Source organism: Aotus nancymaae, unplaced genomic scaffold, assembly GCF_030222135.1.
Source record: "Aotus nancymaae isolate 86718 unplaced genomic scaffold, 86718_ANA_hifiasm-v0.15.2.pri h1tg000057l, whole genome shotgun sequence".
NCBI classification, from domain to species: domain Eukaryota; kingdom Metazoa; phylum Chordata; class Mammalia; order Primates; family Aotidae; genus Aotus; species Aotus nancymaae.
In genome coordinates this window covers 60,615,635-60,636,480 of record NW_026988471.1, presented here as the reverse complement: position 1 = coordinate 60,636,480, position 20,846 = coordinate 60,615,635, and the positions used below count along the sequence as shown (strand labels likewise).

The 20,846-nt window shown below is 41.5% G+C and overlaps 2 protein-coding genes across 6 annotated transcripts in view; one reads left to right on the top strand and one right to left on the bottom strand.

Annotated features, from left to right (window-relative positions):
• The window catches only part of LOC105734378 (small ribosomal subunit protein eS6-like), a 33,874-nt gene extending 21,129 nt beyond the window's left edge, over positions 1-12,745 (top strand). For 2 of the 3 annotated variants that reach the window (XM_064364163.1, XM_064364162.1), the window contains one exon: positions 9,620-12,745. In XM_064364163.1, the coding sequence (XP_064220233.1) occupies positions 9,677-10,426 (750 nt within the window). In that variant the 5' untranslated portion in view covers positions 9,620-9,676 and the 3' untranslated portion in view covers positions 10,427-12,745. Of the gene's footprint in view, positions 1-4,973; positions 5,340-9,619 lie in introns of those variants that run through there. The other variant, XR_001111495.2, reaches the window with a different exon arrangement.
• COMMD1 (copper metabolism domain containing 1) overlaps positions 1-12,957 on the bottom strand; it is a 239,231-nt gene extending 226,274 nt beyond the window's left edge. For 2 of the 3 annotated variants that reach the window (XM_012477164.3, XM_012477165.3), the window contains exon 1: positions 12,561-12,751. In XM_012477164.3, the coding sequence (XP_012332587.2) occupies positions 12,561-12,740 (180 nt within the window). In that variant the 5' untranslated portion in view covers positions 12,741-12,751. Of the gene's footprint in view, positions 1-12,560; positions 12,752-12,881 lie in introns of those variants that run through there. The other variant, XM_012477166.3, reaches the window with a different exon arrangement.
• Between the last annotated feature and the right edge of the window lie 7,889 nt (positions 12,958-20,846).

Here is a 20,846-nt window from a genome sequence, read left to right as displayed (position 1 = left end):
ATTATCATCTAAATTTTCAAAAATGTTCAGTGAAATTAGCAAAACTTGGTTGCTCAAAAACTAGAGAATGTAAAGGAATCTGTTTATATAGCTTTAAATTTTCCAGAAAATGGTATTTCTAAATTCCAAATATCAAGTGAAATATTTAGATATCTTTTTGGATAAGAAATTTTTATTGTTGAGTAGCCAACTTTTGAGCATTTTCTGAACTAGAACATTCCAGAGAAAGAACACTTCAACATGATGTTGTTCTAGCATATTTTATCAGTACATTGGCAAGCCGATATTCCACTGCCACCTACAGTAGAAAAACAGAATTACTGCTTATAGTTAAGGATATAGACAGAAGACAAATGAAACCCGAAAGTAAGACCTAAGAAGTCAAAAGTTAACAGTCTTTTCTATGTTTCCTAATATAAACACTTTTAAGACTATATATTTTACATCCATTATTTTACTTTTTTTTTTATTTTATTTTTCTAAGACTGAGTCTCACTCTGTAACCCAGACTGGAGTGCAGTGGCGTGATGTCAGTTCACTGCAACTTCCACCTCCCGAGTTCAAGCAATTCTCCTGCCTCAGCATCCTGAGTAGCTCAGACTACAGGCACATGCCACCAAACTCAGCTAATTTTTTGTATCGTTCGTTAGTAGAGACAGGGTTTCACAGTGTTAGCCAGGATGGTCTCAATCTCCCAACCTCGTGATCCACCTGCCTCCACCACCCAAAGTGCTGAAATTACAGGCATGATCCACTGTGCCCATACACATCCATTATTTTACATTCAAGTTAACTTCTTATTAATATATGCTATTCAAAATATATGAGCAAAGTTTCTTCTTAAATTTACTCTAAAATATGAAAAGATAATATGTGATATTAATATCATTCATTAATAATGCCATTTTTTTATTTTAAAAAACTCACCACTAATGCATAGTGAACTTCAGTCACTTTGTAAACTGCCAAATGCATTTTTTTTTTTTTTTTTTTGAGATGAAGTCTGGCTCTGTTGCCAAGGCTGGAGCACAGTGGCACAATCTCAGTTCACTACAACCTCCACCTCCCAGGTTCAAGCGATTCTCCTGCCTCAGCCTCCCCAGTAACTGGGATTACAGGTGCACACCACCACATCTGGCTAATTTTTTTTGTATTCTTAGTAGAGACAGGGTTTCACCATGTTGGCCAGGCTGGTCTCAAACTTCTAACCTCAAGTGATCCACCCACCTTGCCCTCCAAAGTGCTGGGATTACAAGCGTGAGCCTCTGTACCCAGCCCCAGATGTACTTCTAAGCTTCTGTTTTTACTGCAAATGCTCTCCACAAAATTTTTCCAGGTATTTAGCAAGTAGGATCAAATTGTGCTTTTAAAATAATACATACTACAATATGCAAAACATCAAACTACTGGAATTTAAAATATTAAGGTGTATGTTCCCCTGTAGGCATTTAACCTTTTCACAATTTACATCACACCCCAAAATGTCTTAGCAATATAATGTTTGTCAAAAGCCTCTAAAAACAGCTTCGAGTGCTGGGTATGAATGGACTAAATTCCTAATACTATATTTAAAAATCACAGTTGAGACAAAAAAATTTTTAAAAAGCTAAATACAGGCTAGACATAGCGGCTTACACCTGTAATCCCAGCTCTTTGGGAGGCCGAGGTGGATAGATCACTTGAGCCCAGGAGTTCAAAACCAACCTGGACAACACAGGGGGACCCCACTACTAAAAATAAAAATTTAAATATTAGCCAGGCATGGTGGCACACGCCTGGAGTCCTAGCTACTCAGGGGGCTGTGGTAGGAAGAGCGTTTGAGCCCCAGAGGTCAAGGCTACAGTGAACTATGATCAGGCCACTGCACTCCAGGCTTATCAACAGAGCTTGACCTTATCTTTAATAAATAAAATTTAAAAAGCAAAATGCAGAAAGTTATGTACAGTATACTCCACCTTGTGTTTGAAAGAAGAAATTGTTGGTTAAACATAGTAGTATATTGTTCTTGTGAGACAGTAACTCTTGAAAATTTAAAACGTGATCAAATGAAAAATTCAATTATAAGGCCAGAAGAGGGCCAGGTGCAGTGGCTCATGACTGTAATCCCAGCACTTTGGCAGGCTGAGGCGGGTGGATCACCTGAATTCAGGACATCGAGACCAGCCTGGTCAACATGGCGAAACACTGTCTCTACTAAAAATACAAAAATTAGTCAGGAATGGTGGTGAGTGCCTGTAATCCCAGGTACTCAAGAAGCTAAGGCAGGAGAACTGCTTGAAGTTGGGAGGCAGAGATTGCAGTGAGCAGAGATCGTGCCACTGCACTCTAGCCTAGGCGACAGAGGAAGACTACGTCTCAAAAAAAAAAGGGCCCGAAGAGGCCAGGTGTGGTGGCTCAGGCTTGTAATCCAGCACTTTGGGATGCCACGTCAGGAAGATCACTTGAGTCCAGGAGTTCAAGACTGGCCTGAGCAACGTGGTGAAACCCCATCTCTACAAAGAAATACAAAAAAATTAGCCAGGTGTGGTGCCACACACCTGTAGACCCAGCTACTCAGAATGTTCAGATGGAAGATCACTTGAGCCCAAGCGGTCAAGGCTACAGTAAACCATGTGCACGCCACTGCACTCCAGCCTGGGTGACAGAGTGAGACCTTGTCTCAAGTAAATAAATAAATAGGTTGGGCACAGTGGCTCATGCCTGTGATATCAGCACTTGAGGAGGTTGAGGCAGGAGGATCACTTGAGCCCAGGAGTTGAAGACCAGCCTAGGCAACATAAGACCCCCATCTCTATTTTATCTTTAATAATCAGTAAACTAAATAAATAAGTTAAATAAAGGCTAAAGTGTGGTGGCTCATACCTGTAATCCCAGCATTTGGGAGGCTAATAGGGGAGGATCACTTGAGCCTAGGAATTCAAGACCACCCTGAACAATACAGGGAGACCCTGTCTCTAAAAAAAGATAAAAATATTAGCCAGACATGGTTCTACTCAAAAGGCTGAGGTGGGAGGATCGTTTGAGCTCAAGAGGTCAGGGTTGCAAGTAAGGCATGATCACACCACTGCACTCCAGCCTGGGTGACAGAGTGAGACTATGTCTCTCGATAAATTTTTAATCTATTCAAATTTGTTTAAAAGCTGGAAGATAAGGAAGTCAATCAAAAAATGGGGAAAAAAACAAATGAAAAATGGAAAGAAAATAAGAAAAATTAGAACATTCTGTCTAGGAGGTCTAACATTTGAAAAATTACAGTGCAAGAAAGAAAATAGGAAAAAAAAAAAAAGAGATAAAATAATCCAGGCCAGGCATGCTGGCTCATGCCTGTAATCCCAGCATTTAGGGAGGCCAAGGCAGATGGATCACTTGAGGTCAGGAGTTGGAGGCCAACCTGAGCAACATGGTGAAACCGTGTCTCTACTAAAAATACAAAAATTACCCAGGCATGGTGGCATGCACCTGTAATCCCAACCACTCAGCAGGGTAAGGTATTGCCTGAACCTGGGGCAGAGGTTGCAGTGAGCTGACATCAAGAACAAAACTCCATTGCAAAAAAAAAAAAAAAGAGTAAGAGAAGAGAAGAATCCAGGTGTGGTACGGTGGCTTACACCTGTAATCCCAAACATGAGGCTCAAGTGGGTGGCTCACTTGAGGCCAGGAGTTCGAGACCAGCCTGAAACCCTGTCTCTACAAAAAGTACAAAAATTAGCCAGGCGTGGTGGTGCACACCTGTAATCCCAGTCACTCGGGTGGCTGAGATATGAGAATCACTTGAACCCAGGATGCGGAGGTTGCAGTGAGTCGAGATCATGCCACTGCACTCCAGCCTGGGTGACGGAGTGAGACTCTGTCTCAAAAAAAAAAAAAAACAAAAACAGAAAATAAAAACAAAGTGCTGGGATACAGGCATGAGTCACCTCGCCCAACCTCAATTATTTCTTACAATCTTTTACTATTATCATTCTTACTACTGCTTTTTGTTTGTTTTGAGACAGAGTCTCACTCTGATGCCCAGGCTGAAGTGCAGTGGCACAATCTCAGCTCACCGCAACCTCCGCCTCCCAGGTTCAAGCGATTCTCCTGCCTCAGCCTCCCAAGTACCTGGGATTACAGGCACATGCCACCACGCCCTGCTAATTTTTGCATTTTTAGTAGTGATGGGGTTTCACCATGTTGGCCAGGCTGGTCTCAAACTCCTTACCTCAAGTGATCTGCCCACCTTAGCCTCCCAAAATCCTGAGATTACAGGCGTGAGCCACCACACCTGGTGTAAATTATCTTCTTTTTTTTTTTCTTTTTAGCCCTAAAAGACATGGACTGCCTGATATCTTCTTTCATAACATTGATAGTTTTCACTTGATTTTTCAGGTTCATAACATTAAATTTTATGATATTGTAATGATATTGTATACTACATTAGTATATATAAAATTTATACCTTTTGAATATGAACAAAATTTCCAAATTAAAATTCTGTCTATGTCTTACTAAGAACACATACTTGGAACTACAGAAACATTAGGTCTTTTTTTTTTTTTGAGACAGAGTCTCACTCTGTTGCCCAGGTTGGAGCACAGTGGCTCAATCTCTGCTAACTCACCACAACCTCCACCTCTCTGGTTCAAGCGATTCTCCTGTCTCAGCCTCCTGAATAGCTGAGACTACAGGTGCAGGCCACCATGCCCAACTAATTTTTGTATTTTTAGTAGAGATAGGGTTTCACTATGTTGACCAGGCTGGAGGTTGTTTTTAATTTACTACAGATCTCAGCAGTCTAAAGAACAAGCTAATGAATGCTTCAAAGGTACCAAAGATCAAACAGTCCCCATTTCCAGTTTTTACATATTTATCAAGTAAACAACTTCAAAACATAATTTATATATTATTTTCAAATATTATAATAAACATTATGAGTTTGAAAACAGAAGTTTGGGGCAGAGGTTAGCATACTTTTTTCTTTTTAATTTTTACAGATGGAGTCTCCCTCTGTTGCCTAGACTGGAGTGCAATGGCTATGCACAAGCACGACCACACTGCACTATAGCCTTGATTTCCTGGGCTGAAGCAATCCTTTCACCACAGTCTCCGGAGTAGCTGCTTCTACAGGCCTGTGCCGCCACTTGGGTCAGCAAACTTTTTCTGTAAACATTCAGATGGTAAATATTTTAAGCTTTGAAGGTCACATGACCTTTATCACAGACATTCAACTCTGTTATTAGAGTGGCTAATATGCTACAGACAAGCTGTAAATGAGCATGTTGTCATGTTACAATAAAACTTCTATTTCTAAAGATAAGTAACACGCCAGATTAGTCCCACAGGACATAGTTTGCTGACCCCTGATTTACAGTATTACATATCCTAGCTTTCCTCATATAGTAAGTCATATAAGTTTTCTCTCTATGCCTATATTTGTAATAGCAACCTCCACATTTAAACATTCTCAATTCATTCACTTACTCTACAAATTTTTACTAAGTGCCTACCACATGCCAGACACAGTATTAGGAATAAGGAATAAAGAAGAAACAATATTAAAGTCCTGCCTCTTAATATTTAATTTCTAATAGAATAGTTAACAATAAGCTGATAAATACATAAGATAATTTCAGGTAATACTAAGTATGAAGAAAAAGGAAAGCCAGGTAGAAAGAAAGAGGAAGGAAGGATGAAGGTCTTTATAACGTAACTCAGGAAAGAACTCATAGGAAATAACTTTCAGGTACAAGACGAATTAAACAAATGAACAAGCCATATGAATATCTACAGGAAAAATACTTGACATGTTTAAATAAGGATAAGATTAGATTGCTGGAAATGAGAAAATTAGAGAAGTAAGTAAGGGTAAGATTATGTAAGGACTTGTGGTCTAGGGCAAAAGGACTGAATTTTATTCTAAGTTTGATGTGAAGTCAAGAACATGAGATGGTTGACAGCAGAAAAGTAAGCAGGCATAATGTAATTTTTTTTTAATTTAAAAAAATTTTTGCACCTTTAATTTTATTATTTAAAAATATATATTATTTTCTTTTTTTTTAAAGATGGGGTTTCACCATGATGGCCAGGCTGGTTTTGAACTCCTGACCTCAGGTGATCCACCCACCTCAGCCTCCCGAAGTGCTAGGATTACAGGCGTGAGCCACCACGCCCAGCCATAATGTACTTTTTTAAAGGATACTGGTACCTATGCAGAGGACAGACTGTAGGGGATAGGAGTGGAACAGGAAGGCCACTATACACAAGTGGCCTTGGAAGTATTTCTAGCTTCTAAAATAGGATCTAGGCAGGATGGCTCATGCTTGTAATCCCAGCACTTTAGGAGACTGAAGCAGAAGGATCACTTGTGGTCAGGAGTTCGAGGCTACAGTGAGTTATGATCGTGCCACAGCGCTTCTGCCTGGGCGACAGAGTAAGACCCTGTCTCTAAATAAATAAATAATGGAGTTTTGCTCTTGTTGCCCAAACTAGAGTATAGCACGCAATCTCGGCTCACTGCAACCTCTGCCTTCTGGGTTCAAGTCATTCTCCTGCCTCAGCCTCACAAGTAGCTAGGATTATAGGTACCCACTACCATGCTCAGCTAATTTTTGTATTTTTAGTAGAGACAGGGTTTCGCCATATTGGCCAGGCCAGTCTCAAACTCCTGACCTCAGGTGATCCACCTGCCTTGGCCTCGGAAAGTGCTGGGATTACAGGCATGGGCCACTGAGCCTGGCCTGGATAAATTACCATTTGATTGATGTAACTGAGTACCAGAGTATACAAATTAGCAATAGACAACACAAAATGAGAATTTTCATTAAAATTTTTTGTTTAGGATGGGTGCGGTGGCTCATGCTTGTAATCCCAGCACTTTGGGAGGCCGAGGTGGGCGGATCATGAGGTCAGGAGTTCAAGACCAGCCTGTCCAATATGGCAAAACCCCATTTCTAGTAAAAAATACAAAAATTAGCCAGGCGTGGTGGTGCACGCCTGTAGTCCCAGCTACTCAGGAGGTTGAGGAAGGAGAATCACTTTAACCCAGGAGGCAGAGGTTGCAGTGAACTGAGATCGTGCCACTGCACTCCAGCCTGGGCATCAGAGACTCCGTCTCAAAAAAAAAAAAAAATTGTGTTTAAAGTTCCAATGAAGAAATACAAAATCGTCACCAGAGGGCAGTAGTGAATACAGACTAAAGTGTACAAAAGGTGATTGATCTTCTTCATAGTTAGATTATGCTCTTTAATTCTTGTAATCTGGGATTTACTAGAATTGAGCATATTCAGAAGGTTAACAGCAATAGCAATAAAGATCATGCAAACACATACCTTTAAGAAGTTAAATTATAATGTGAGCAAAAGAAGTATATTAAAATGGCAGTGTTGGGCCAGGCACAGTGGCTCACACCTGTAATCCCAGCACTTTGGGAGGCCGAAGTGGGTGGATCGCTTGAGGTCAGGAGTTCAAGACCAGCCTGGCCAACATGGTGTAAGTCCATCTCTACTAAAAATACAAAAATTAGCTGGGCATAGTGGCAGGTGTCTGTAATCCCAGCTACTCCCGAGGCTGAGGCAGAACTGCTTAAACCCAGGAGGCAGAGGTTGCAGTGAGCTGAGATTGTGCCACTGCACTCCAGCCTGGGCAACAGAGTGAGACTTGATCTCAAAAAAAAAAAAAATAAATAAAATAAAATAAAATAAAATAAAAATAAAAGGCAGTGTTTAGCAAAACAAGAATATTTATATACAGGATGTCATCTCCCTAAATAAACACACCATTCCCAACTTATTGATTTCATTGCTCCTTAGGGTCTACCCAAAAATAAAAACTAGAGCAAGTGAATGGCCAGCTTCACATATCTATGAGCAGACTAAAGGTTTGCCATTTTGTGATTAACAGCCAAAGCTAGAGAGGGTCAATGTCCCAGTCAAGTAGGGTAGGAGGGGTCCATTCCAAGCAGAAAACAGGAACAGAAATGCCAGAAATCAGTACATAACACATTGGCACACAACATGAAAGTCAGAGGGAAGGGCTATAGCTCAGGGAGCACCTGAACCTGAAACATAGCCTGTGAAATATATTGCCAGGCAGCTGGCAATATGGAGGCTGTTAATATGTGTGTCCACTGTATCCCCTGTTGGGAGCTACACGTCCCCTCCTTCCTTCTTTTCCTTCTACCCTGTTGTCACCCTTCATTTTCACTTTCTTCACGGACCATGATATTATACAGATAATTGAAAGTATGAACTCTGTTGTCATTTATATGTAAAAATGTATATCCTGCTTAAGAGTAGGAATAGCTGGGCATGGTGGCTCACGCCCATAATGCCAGCACTTTGGGAAGCTGAGGGAGGCGGATCACCCGAGGTCAGGAGTTCGAGATCAACATGGAGAAACCCCGTCTCTACTAAAAATACAAAAAACTTAGCTGGGCGTGTTGGTGCATGCCTATAATCCCAGCTACTCAGGAGGCTGAGGCAGGAGAATCGCTTGAACCTAGGAGGCAGAGGTTGTGGTGAGCCCAAGATCGCACCATTGCACTCCAGCCTGGGCAGCAAGAGCAAAACTCTGTCTCAAAAAAAAAAAAAAAAAGAGAGCAGGAATAAAAGTTAGCAGGATTATAGGAATAAAAAGTTGTCATGGCCAGGCGCGGTGGCTCAATCCTGTAATCCCAGCACTTTTGGAGGCCAAGGCGGGTGGATCACGAGGTCAAAAGATCGAGACCATCCTGGTCAACATGGTGAAACCCCGTCTCTACTAATACAAAAAATTAGCTGGGCATGGTGGCACGTGCCTGTAATCCCAGCTACTCTGGAGGCTGAGGCAGGAGAATTGCCTGAACCCAGGAGGCGGAGGTTGCGGTGAGCCGAGATCGCGCCATTGCACTCCAGCCTGGGTAAGAAGAGCGAAACTCCATCTCAAAAAAAAAAAAAAGACGTTGTTTCATTTTTCTCTTGCCTCCTCCACCAATATTCCATATTGGTTACCCCCATATTATGATCAAACTGGACTATTTTCCTGAGCCTGCTTTTTTCCTGATCCACCCATGCTATGTTCTTAACTCAGAATGCTCTATATGGCTACCCTTCATCTCAGTCTAAAATATGCTACAGCAGCAAAAATGGCATCTCCAAGAAGTCTGCCAGAAAGAACTGATACCTCTTAATCTATCTTCAGGTGTTTACTCACAATTCTATTTACAAAAAAATTGCATCCTTGTATCATGCTTATTTGTGTATGTTCCCTCTTACTGCTGATAGAGATTCTATCTGCAAAGCCTTTCAGTTTAAAAATAATGTCTGTGCTGGGCACAGTGGCTCACGCCTATAATCCCAGAACTTTGGGAGGCCAAGGCAGGTGGATCACCTGAGGTCAGGAGTTCCAGACAAGCCCAACCAACATGGAGATACCCCATCTTTACTAAAAATATAAAATTAGCCTGGAGTGGTGGCCCTTGCCTGTAATCCCAGCTACTTGGGAGGCTGAGGCAGGAGAATCACTTGAACCCGGGAGGGGAAGGTTACAGTGAGCCCAGATTGTGCCATTGCACTCCAGCCTGGACAAGAAGAATGAAACTCCATCTCAAAAATAAATAAATAAATAAAAACAAAAATCATGTTTGTTTTCTATGTTTCCATAGAATTAGAGACATTTGCCTCTTTTCCGTGACACCTGGAAGGCGTATAGCTGCTTCAAGATGAAGATGAACATCTCCTTCCCAGCCACTGGCTGCCAGAAACTCATTGAAGTGGACGATGAACGCAAACTTCGTACTTTTTATGAGAAGCGTATGGTGACAGAAGTTGCTGCTGACACTCTGGGTGAAGAATGGAAGGGTTATGTGGTCCAAATCAGTGGTGGGAATGACAAACAAGGTTTCCCCATGAAGCAGGGTGTCTTGACCCACGGCCGTGTCTGCCTGCTACTGAGTAAGGGGCATTCTTGTTACATACCAAGGAGAACTGGAGAAAGAAAGAGAAACTCAATCCGTGGTTACATCGCGGATGCTAATCTGAGCGTTCTCAACTTGGTTTTGTCAAAAAAAGTAGAGAAGAATATTCCTGGACTAACTGATACCACCGTGCCTTGTCGCCTGGGGCCCAAAAGAGCTAGTAGAATCCGCAAACTTTTCAATCTCTCTAAAGAAGATGATGTCCGCCAGTATGTTGTAAGAAAGCCTTTAAACAAAGAAGGTAAGAAACCTAGGACCAAAGCACCCAAGATTCAGCGTCTTGTTACTCCACGTGTCCTGCAGCACAAACGGCGGCGTATTGCTCTGAAGAAGCAGCGTACTAAGAAAAACAAGGAAGAGGCCGCAAAATATGCTAAACTTTTGGCCAAGAGAATGAAGGAGGCTAAACAGAAGCACCAGGAACAAATTGCGAAGAGACACAGACTTTCGTCTCTGCGAGCTTCTACTTCTAAGTCTGAATCCAGTCAGAAATAAGATTTTTTAAGTAACAAATAAATAAAATCAGATTCAAAAAAAAAAAAAAAAAGAATTAGAGACATTTAGCCCTCAGCATTGCCTTTAAGTTAAATAAAGATTGGAACTGGATGTCATCCTGAGCCCATGGTTTCAGCCCTAAGTAAAACAATCAAAGCATATCCCTTAGTTCCTCAGACTAATCAGCTATGCAGAGGTTGTGCTGCCAGGTACCTGCAAATCTTCTGTTGCCTACTCTCAACACCAAGAGAGCCATGCCAGCTCCACAATACAGAACCACTCAGAATACTTCACATATCCTGTATATTATTCAGCAATTTAAAATAAAATAAGGCAGGATGCAGTGGCTCATGCCTGTAATCCCAGCACTTTGGGAGGCTGAGGTGGGCAGATCACCTGAGGTCAGGAGTTCAAGACTAGCCTGGCCAACATGGTGAAACCCCGTCTCTACTAAAAATACAAAAATTAGCCGGGCAGGGTGGCGAACACCTGTAATCCCAGCTACACAGGACACTGAGCCAAGATTATGTCATTGCTCTCCAGCCTGGGCAAGAAGAGCAAAACTCCGTCTCAAGAAAAAGGAAAATAGGAGAAATCGTTTTCAGGCAAACTCTGAGTACCCTGCTGTTTTATCTCATAACAAAGCCAATCAATCAAAATGTGGTCCACCTAGAGAGAAGTAGCCCCCAGCGTTTGGAGATTCTAACGCATTACCTACACATGTGCTGTTGTCTCTTCTTAGCCTGCAGAAGAAGAGATAGAGGCCTCATCCCTATAGAGGACCAAACACCTCAAAAACCCAGAGTCAAATTTTCTAGGAAACTCTCTCAGCCTGCTCAAAAACTAAAATTTAAAAGAAATAGGAAGCTTTCACCAGTGGTTTATGATTTATATCAGCTAAGACTACTTAGAATGTAGTAATCTTACACCTGAGATACTCCTTACATTTCCATGAGACAATCTATTCACCATGTGAATACTTGTTTTCATTTGCTTTTTTTCTGGATTCAAATCCTTTAGGCAAAAATCACTTTTAAAAATACAGAAGTGCCTTTTTAAAGCATAAACAGCCTTGAAAAAAAATAGTAAATTCAAAAGGATAGTGGATTAAATTTCAACATTGACTTTAATCAAAATGTAATTTTAGTCCGTTTAGATTCCCTGACATTGTTTCTTAAATCTTTACAATGGGTGTCCACTATATAAGGTTTTTTTTTTTTTTTTTTCCAAAAAACAAATGAAGCAACATGTAACACATCTTAGTACAGGGTTCCTAACACATAGAAGACCTACAAAAGTCAGTAATTTTTTTTTACTGTCTGTCTCTAGAGTACACTGACACTAGATTCATTCCTATAACTAGTCCTCGGTCTAAATAGAGTTGTCCAATACTATGATCATTAGCCACATGGGACTACTGAGCACTTGAAATGTGGCTAGTCCGAGATATGTGCTTTAAGTGTAAAATATTGGATTTCAAAGACTTAGTGAAAAAAGTAACAAAATCTTGTCAAGATTCTATATACTGATTACATGTGAAGTGATAATACTTTGGATATTCTAGGTTAAATAAGATATATTATTAAAATTAATTTCACCTTCTTGGCTCACATATTTCTATCGGATGGTCTAGTCTATACTTTGGCTTCAAGCTGGTAAATATGCTCTCTTAACCATGCAGTGGACTGCCTGACAGATGTCACTCGGGCTAAGCCACCCCTTTATCCGCCAGACACTGGCTCACTTTAACGCTCCCAACTTCCACAACCCGGGAAAGCTGACGACCTAAAACTCTTAATTTTAAAAATTCCAGAGTCCACAGATCTGCTGAGAAAACTCGACTGTTACCAAGAGACAGAGAAGACAAGATGTCTTGAAGGAAATACCCCCGTGAGTGTCAGTCAGTCCTACCGGGGGGTGGGAACTTCAGCAGAAAAACGTCACCCTTAGGAAAGTGAGAAGGGGCGACAGAGCGAGATAATCTGAAGGAGCGCAATGTGGAGCCCACGGAGTAGAGGTCTGTGAAGGAAAGGCCTTTCAGCTTATGAGGACGGGGAAGGGAGAGTGGAGCGAGTCTGACGCCGGCGGTAAAGGGTCTGTGCTCCAAGCCGGAGACTACAGGGAAGAGCAGTACCTTAAGAATCCCCCTCATCTTTGCCAGAAAGGGGCGGAACTCCTCGGGTGGCACCTCTGGATACAGCTGACTCCGCAGCAGCTCCTCTGTGATGCCGGGGTGCCCGTGGAAAGTCTCCTGTGCCAGCGCATTCAGCAGCCCGTTTAGGGGCTTGCCGCCCTCAACCTCGCCCGCCGCCATGCTCTGCGAAGGCCCCGCCCCCCGCAACAGCTGAGCCGTGGCCCGCCACGGCGGCCGAGATGTGCCTAAATAGCCTGTGCAAAAGCACCACGGGGAACGTGGAGGTAAAGCTTCCCCAGAAGTCGGAGTTTGGCAGCTTACAGCTTTGCTCTGCAAAATCCATCCCCTTAGGACTCCTCCACGGAAATATCCGTTTGGTTCCAGTAGCATCACTTTGCTTCCGCTGATCCGCTTCATCACTGCAGAGCCTACTGGAAAGAAAGATCTCTCAGTGGAAATTACTGGAGATGGGGTAGCATCCTATAAGGTTGGCAGTTTAACTTTTGGATGGCTGTATCTCATTCCAGGCTTTGCCAACTCATTAACTGAATAGGATCGATCACTCAGATTTAATCTCTGCCTAATCCTTACCTATCGTCCTTTGTCCTAGAAAATTTAACTGTCTCCTGATTCCATGATGTTTTTGTTTGGGTTGTTAATTGCCTTTTTACACACACCGGTCTTGTCTTTCCAGCTAGATCAGTAGCTCTGACCCAATGTTCTTTTATATTACAAATATTTTGTTAACATCTCCTTTACTATCCTGAAATAAAATGCGTAGATAGTATAACTTCCCACCCATATAATTTCAAAAAATTAATATATTATTGAGCCATAAAAATGGAATAAAGTACTCATACCTGCTACAACATGAATGAGACTTAAAAGCAGGGTAAGAAAAAGAAGCCAGACATAAAAGGCCAAATATTGGACATCTCATTTATATGAAATGTCCAGGATAGACAAATCGATGGAAACTGAAAGTAATGTAATAGTTGCCAGTATCTCAAGGAGGGGCGAATGGGAAGTGACTGTTCATAGATAGAGAGTTTCTTTGGGGCATGATGAAAACATTCTGGAAGTGGATAGTTGTGATGGTTGCACAACTATGTGAATATATTAAAACCCACTGAATTGTACACTTTAAAAGATTAGTTTCACAGTATGTGAATATCTCAATTCAATGACCTAATTGTAATTTAGCACAGAACTAAAAGGAAAATAATTTATAATATAATTATACTAGTTGACTAAAAGACACATAAAGTAGCTAGATGAATGTATGTTTACATCTTTATGTAGAACCACCTGTGACTTCTACAAATGCAAATTAATACAGGTGTGTGGTATTGGTGACTCCAGAGGGAGAACAGTTGCTTCTGGTAACATGATGCTCTGAAATGTAACCAACAGTTGGTAAAGTTTACAAGAAAAAACATTCTTCCCTCACTCTACAGTCATGGCAAAGCTGGAATGTTCTGTATATATTAATGCTAAACTAAAAAGACATTATGTTTATATATAAAATTGAGTTTTATTTTAGGCTTAGATAATAACAAACATGTTTTCACCTTTATGAATGTACCCTGCATGGGAAGATGTCTTATATTTCTGACCTCTCTCCCACCTATGCCATTCCTACCCTTCCTTCAAAGTGACAACTGAGGTCAGGTACAGTGGCTCACATGTGTAATCCCAGCTTTTTGGAAGGCCAAGGCGGGTGGATCACCTGAGGTTGGGAGATCAAGACCAGCCTGGCCAACATGGTGAAACTCCATCTCTACTGAAAATACAAAAATTATTTTTCATGGTATTTCATGGTAGCACATGGCTGTACTCCCAGCTACTCAAGAGGCTGAGGCAGGAGAATCGCTTAAACCCCAGGAAGCAGAGGTTGCAGTGAGCAGAGATCCTGCCACTGCACTCCAGCCTGGGGGACAAGAGCAAAACTCTGTCTCAAAGAAACAAAGTGACAACTGAAATGCCACTTTCAAGGCAGTGCCACACTGTTGAGAATCTACTCATCTAAACTGCTTTAATTAATGTTTATCCAGTAAAGATGTTTTGGTTTTTTGTTGTTTTGCTTTTTCTTTTTGAGACAAAGTCTCACTCTGTTGCCTGGGCTGAAGTGCAGTGGCATAATCTCAGCTCACTGCAACCTCCACCTCCCAAGTTCAAGTGATTCTCCTGCCTCAGCCTCCCAAGTAGCTGGGATTACAGGCACATGCCACCACGCCCAGCTACTTTTTGTATTTTTTGTAGAAATGGGGTTTCACCATGTTGGCCAGGCTCGTCTCAAATTCCTGACCTCAGGTGATCTGCCCATCTCGGCCCCACAAAGTACTGGGATTACAGGCATGAGCCACCATGCCTGGCCAGAGGTGTTCTTTATAATAGAAAAAATATATTTCTTTTCCTAAAATAATTTCCTAAAAGGCAAATTCAGAGTTGCTTCCATGGCTTCAAGTAAACCAAACTTAGAGACAAACTATAGATTGTTTTACATGTACCTACAGAAGTTGCAGAGAATGGTTGGTGAAAACAAAAAAGCATAACTGAAAGGGCAGCAAGCAGAAAGAAACAGCACTATTAAACACATAAGTTACAAATTACCCACCAGAAAGGCTGCACCTATTTATTTCTATGAAATGTTACTAACACTGGTATTTTTTTTTTAATTTAATTTCTGAGACAGAGTCTCACTCTGTTGCCCAGGCTGAAGTGCAGTGGCATGATCTTGGCTCACTGCAGCCTCGACCTCCCAGGCCCAAGTTATCCTCCCATCTCAGCCTAAGTAGCTGGGACTACTGGCATACACCACCGCACCCAGCTAAATTATTCTTAATAACCTTTGCCATATGATACATGAAAAATATTATCTTACTGTTTTAATTTGCATTTCTTAAATTTTGAAAGTGAGTACCTTTTTACTATATTTATTGGCTGCTTGTATTTCTTCCTATTTCCTTGTCCATTTTCCATAGGGGTTTCTGTCACTTCAGTGATTTCTAAGAGCTCTTTATGAATAGAAATATTAATGGTTGTTACCTACATGCAACTACTTTCCCCAAGTTTATATAGTCAAATCTATCAACCTACATAGAAAAAGTCTGGAAGAGTATTCATCAACATGGTATTAGTATATACTATAACTGAAGTTATAGTATATACTTAGTAACTGAGGATGTAGATATTTTTCTAAATATCTACAGTGTAAATGTAATACTGTTGTAATAAAAAGTTATTTAATAAAAATATTAAATAAGTAGTATATCCTAAAATAAAATTCTTTTTTGTAGGGGGACAGAGTCTTACTCTGTCACCAGGCTGGAGTATAGTTGCAGGATCTCTGCTCACTGAAACCTCTACCACTTGGGTTCAAGCAATTTCTCATGCATCAGCCTCCCAAGTAACTGAAATTCCAGGCACACACCACCATGGCCAGCTAATTTTTGTATTTTTAGTAGAGATTTCACCATCTTGGCCAGGCTGGTCTTGAACTCCTGGCCTCAGGTGATCCATCCACCTTGGCCTCCCAACATGCTGGGATTAAAGTTATGAGCTACCACGCCCAGCAATAAAATTCTTTCCATGAAAGCTTTACAGGACATGTGTATTCTACATTACAGAGAAAAGCCAGGAAACTTGCTTTTTTAAAAAAAAAAAAATGTTTTAGTCGGGTACAGTGGCTCATGCCTGTAATCCCAGCACTTTGGGAGGCCAAGGCAGGTGGGTCACCTGAAGTCAGGAGTTCGAGACCAGCCTGGCCAACATGGTGAAATCCCATCTCTACTAAAAATACAAAAATTAGCCAGGCATGGTGGTGTGTACCTGTAATCCCAGCTGCTCAGGAGACTGAGACAGGAGAATCACTTGAACCCAGGAGGCGGAGGTTGCAGTGGGCTGAGATCGTACCACTGTACTCCAGCCTAGGTGACAGAGTAAGACTCCATCTCAAAAAAAAAAAAAAAAAAAAAGTGTTTTAATTTAAAATTTTTATTTTCCACATCCACTGAATAAGAATCAAACTTTTTTATATCATTTGGATGCTTTCAGAATCTGATAAGAGCCTCAGACACTTTCTCCCCAAAATACAAACACACACCAAATGTAGCCTATAATATCTATGGGTTAATTTACCCCTCAGAAGTCTTTCTATAAACCTCCTAGTTTTCCATGGGTCCTGACTGTAAACTAAAAATAAAATCCTAAGCTTCCCACCAAGTGAACAGACCTCCTCTTGGCCAAGGAGACCCCAGAGAAACCTGAAAAATTGTGTTTCCAGGCATAGTAGGAAGGGAAGTTGGACATTCATCCTTCCATCTCCTCCCTTTTAGAGTTTAGACACAACCACTGACCGACATTAATGTTAAAATAGGGATCATAAGACTCTGTGACAATAAGATACCGTATTATAAATAAGACAGAAGGTCATGCAAGGCAAGGGTTAAGTCATGCCTGCAGGCCATCAGTCTTACTGAACAGGTCATTTTGAGGCAATATATTGTCACTAACTCTGACATAGCATCTTTATTTTAACTTAAACATTTCTTTCTTCTAACTCCAAGTTTTAGACAGAGCCTTACAACTTTAACCAATTACAAATTAAACAATCTCTGAATCCACCTATAATCTGCAAATCCTGGCTTCAGCATATCCTGGCTTCTTGGACTGAACCAATGTATACCTTCCATGTACTGACTTACATCTTTGCCTGTAATTCCTGCCTCCCTGATATGCATAAAACCAAACTGTAATCTGACCACCTCAGGACCACTTGCTCAAGGCTTCTTGGGTTTGTGTTTTTCCCAGGCTGTGGTCAGTCATATTGGCTCAGAATAAATGTCTAAAATATTTTACAGAGTTTGGTTTTTCTTTTAAGATGACTAAGAACTCCTGAGTACTCCCAGCTCTAAAACCTTCACAAGAAATACATTACTCTTTTAGGAGCAGGTGAAAATAAAGGCCAGGCACAGTGGCTCACAGCTATAATCCCAGCACTTTGGGAGGCCAAGGCAGGTGGATCACTTGAGGTCAGAAGTTCAAGACCAGCCTGACAAACATGGTAAAACCCTGTCTCTACTAAAAATACAAAAATTAGATAGGTGGGGTGGCACACGTCTATAGTCCCATCTATGCGGGAGGCTGAGGCAGGATAGCTTGAGCCAGGGAGGTTGAGGTTGCAGTGATCTGGGATCATGCCACTGCACTCCAGCCTGGGCAACAGAGAGAGACTCCGTCTCAAAAACAACAACAACAACAAAATTGCTATCATTATTTAACTCAAATGTATGCGTAGAAGAGGCAAAATCTGCCACCATATTGTCTAGGCTGGTGTCTTTGGCCAGGCTGGTCTGGAACTCCTGACTTCATGATCCGCCCACCTCAGCCTCCCAAAGTGCTGGGATTACAGGTGTGAGGCACTGTACCTGGTCTTCTTTCTTTTTTTTGAGACGGAGTCTCCCTCTGTCGCCCAGGCTGGAGTGCAGTGGTGTGATCTCGGCTTACTGCAACCTCTGCGCCCTGGGTTCAAGCGATTCTCCTGCCTCTGCCTCCTGAGTACCTGGGACTACAGGCATGTGCCACATGCCAAAGACACCAGCCTGGACAATATGGTGAAACCCCATCTCCACCAAAAATACAAAAAGTGGCCAGGTGTGGTGGCAGGCACCTGTAATCCCAGCTACTTGGGAAGCTGAGGCAGCAGAATTGTTTGAACCTGCAGCAGAGGTTGTGGTGAGCCAAGATCACACCACTGCACTCTAGCTTGGGTGACAGAGCAAGACTCTGACTTAAAAAAAAAAGAATGATGCAAACAGTATTGCTTAGGAAAATAGTGCTTAATGGTGGTCTCAATAATAAACTAATGCAGAAAAAAATACAAAATAACAACATTATCTTTGGAGTAAAACCTAAGAGACAGAAGATACATACAACCCTCTCTTCTTTTCTAACCCTAACCAGTGCCTGGCTCAGTCCTACTACACGGTGTCTAGGACATGGTGGGTTATTCATTGTAGAGAGGACCTTCATTTGGATGGCTTAAAAAGTATTATTGTTTTGTAAAACCTATTTCACAAATTATTAACGAAATTGTATAAGGCTATTCCCACATAAGCCTTACGTCTGCTTGGATCTGATAGGAAAGTATTTTTTAAATATAGGAAAGTATTTTAAAAATATTTTTATCCTTCATTAGCAACAGTGCTTTCCTTATATAAAGAACTCTACACAAGTGTTTGTGTTTTAATATTTGTTAAAATACCATTCTAATGGAGAAATAATGTACATTAACACTTTCATGAAAGCTGATATTTAGCATTTCTTTATTGCCTAATCCCAGGAACAAAAATAATTCTAATTTCACAAGAAAGAAAAAAGTTTATGACTTGAAACATTTTGGATACTTAAAGCATGTCTCAAAACTTGAAGACTGTCCCAACAAGTTAATAATGGCATCTTCCAAATTCTGCTCTGTCCTTTATGGCTGACATGTCGACTCCTTATACTGATAGAATTCATAGAGTTTAATAAACCCCTAGAGATCATCTAGTTCAACCATCCTATCTTATAGATGAGGATAATGAGACCCAATAGATTTAAGTGGCTTTCCTTAGGTCACGTAACTAGTAAGTAGCAGAGCTATTAATAAACTCAAATCCAGTATTTTCCACCCCAAAATTAATGCACGTCCATCATCACCCACTTGTTTCCAATATATTATATCAGTTGTCTAAACAAATAACCATATAACTTTTTTTTGTTTTGTTTTGTTTTTTGAGGCGGAGCCTTGCTCTATCACCACGCTGGAGTGCAGTGGCGGCTCACCGCAATCTCTGCCTCCCGGGTTCAAGTGATTCTCCTGCCTCAGCCTCCTGAGTAGCTTCGACTACAGGTGCCCGCCACCATGCCCAGCTAATTTTTTGTATTTTTAGTAGAGACAGGGTTTCACCATGTTGGCCAGGATGGTCTCCATCTCTTGACCTAGTGATCCGCCCGCTTTGGCCTCCCAGAGTGCTGGGATTACAGGCATGAGCCAGCATGCCCTGCCAACAAATAACCATAGAATGTTTATGTGCTACTTGGGAGTATTCTGGTCCTCTGAGGAATGGCCTTAGAGGTTTATTGATCTTCATTTCCTAGTGCTAATATATATATATATATATATGTATATTTTTTTTTTTTTGGAGACAAGGTCTCACTGTCACCCAGGCTAGAGTGTGGTGGCATGATCTTGGCTCACTGCAACCTCCACTTCCCAGGTTCAAGCGATTCTCCTGCCTCAGCCTCCTGAGTAGCTGGGATTACACCCCTGGTTAATTTTTTGATTTTTAGTAGAGACGGGGTTTCGCCATGTTGGCCAGGCTGGTCTCGAACTCCTGACCTTAAGTGATCCACTCATCTCAGCCTTCCAAAGTGCTGGGATTAAGGGCGTGAGCTACCGTGCCTGGCCCCTACTGCTGATATCCTAAATGTGTGTTAAAAAAACAACAGCCCCTTATGATTACAAGATTAAGTGCTTTTGAACATTTGTTTCTGAACCTACCACAGACATCTGTCACTTTGCAGGCGCTTAATAATTTTGAGTGAATATTTAACGAACCTCATCTCATAAAACTTCCCTATTGAAATATAGCGGTAATAGGAGACCAGCAGTTTAGCTCATGGCTTCTGGTCCTTGTTCGGCATTGGAATACTGCTTCTACCTACTGACTGGTTTACCTTGGAGTTCAGTTCCTTCTTTGGTCTCCAGTTCCCTAACCTTCTAAGTAAAGGATTATTCTGAGGACCAAATGAGATAAAACGTGTAAAGGTTTAGCACTGTGCTTAGCCGACAAAGGAATTAAATGATCGTTAATATTTACTCTCCCTAAGAGTCAGTGGCTATGTTATGCAGAAGACACTAGTGCAGACAAGTGGGTGGTGGTAAATAGAACTGTGATTTTGGCAGTCTGTCAAACCTCCACCACCCAGTATCAACAAATACGAACCAACCAACCTCGACACCTAAAGCAAAGGAAAACCTCCACTTATTCCAAATCTCCCTTTTCCGACTCCCTTTCAAAATGAACAAAACTGCATAAAATTCATGTCTATGTGACCGGGCAAAAACAGTCTCAGCCACATCCCTTAGGGAGTAATTCTGACGCCCACCCCATGGCGCGCATAGGTCCAGTCGAGGTTAAAGGAGGGGGCATCAGGCCGGGCTGGGAGGCCAAGGAGGTCGAGACCAGCCTGGGCAACAAGGCGAAACCCCGTCTCTACAACAAATACAAAAATTAGCTG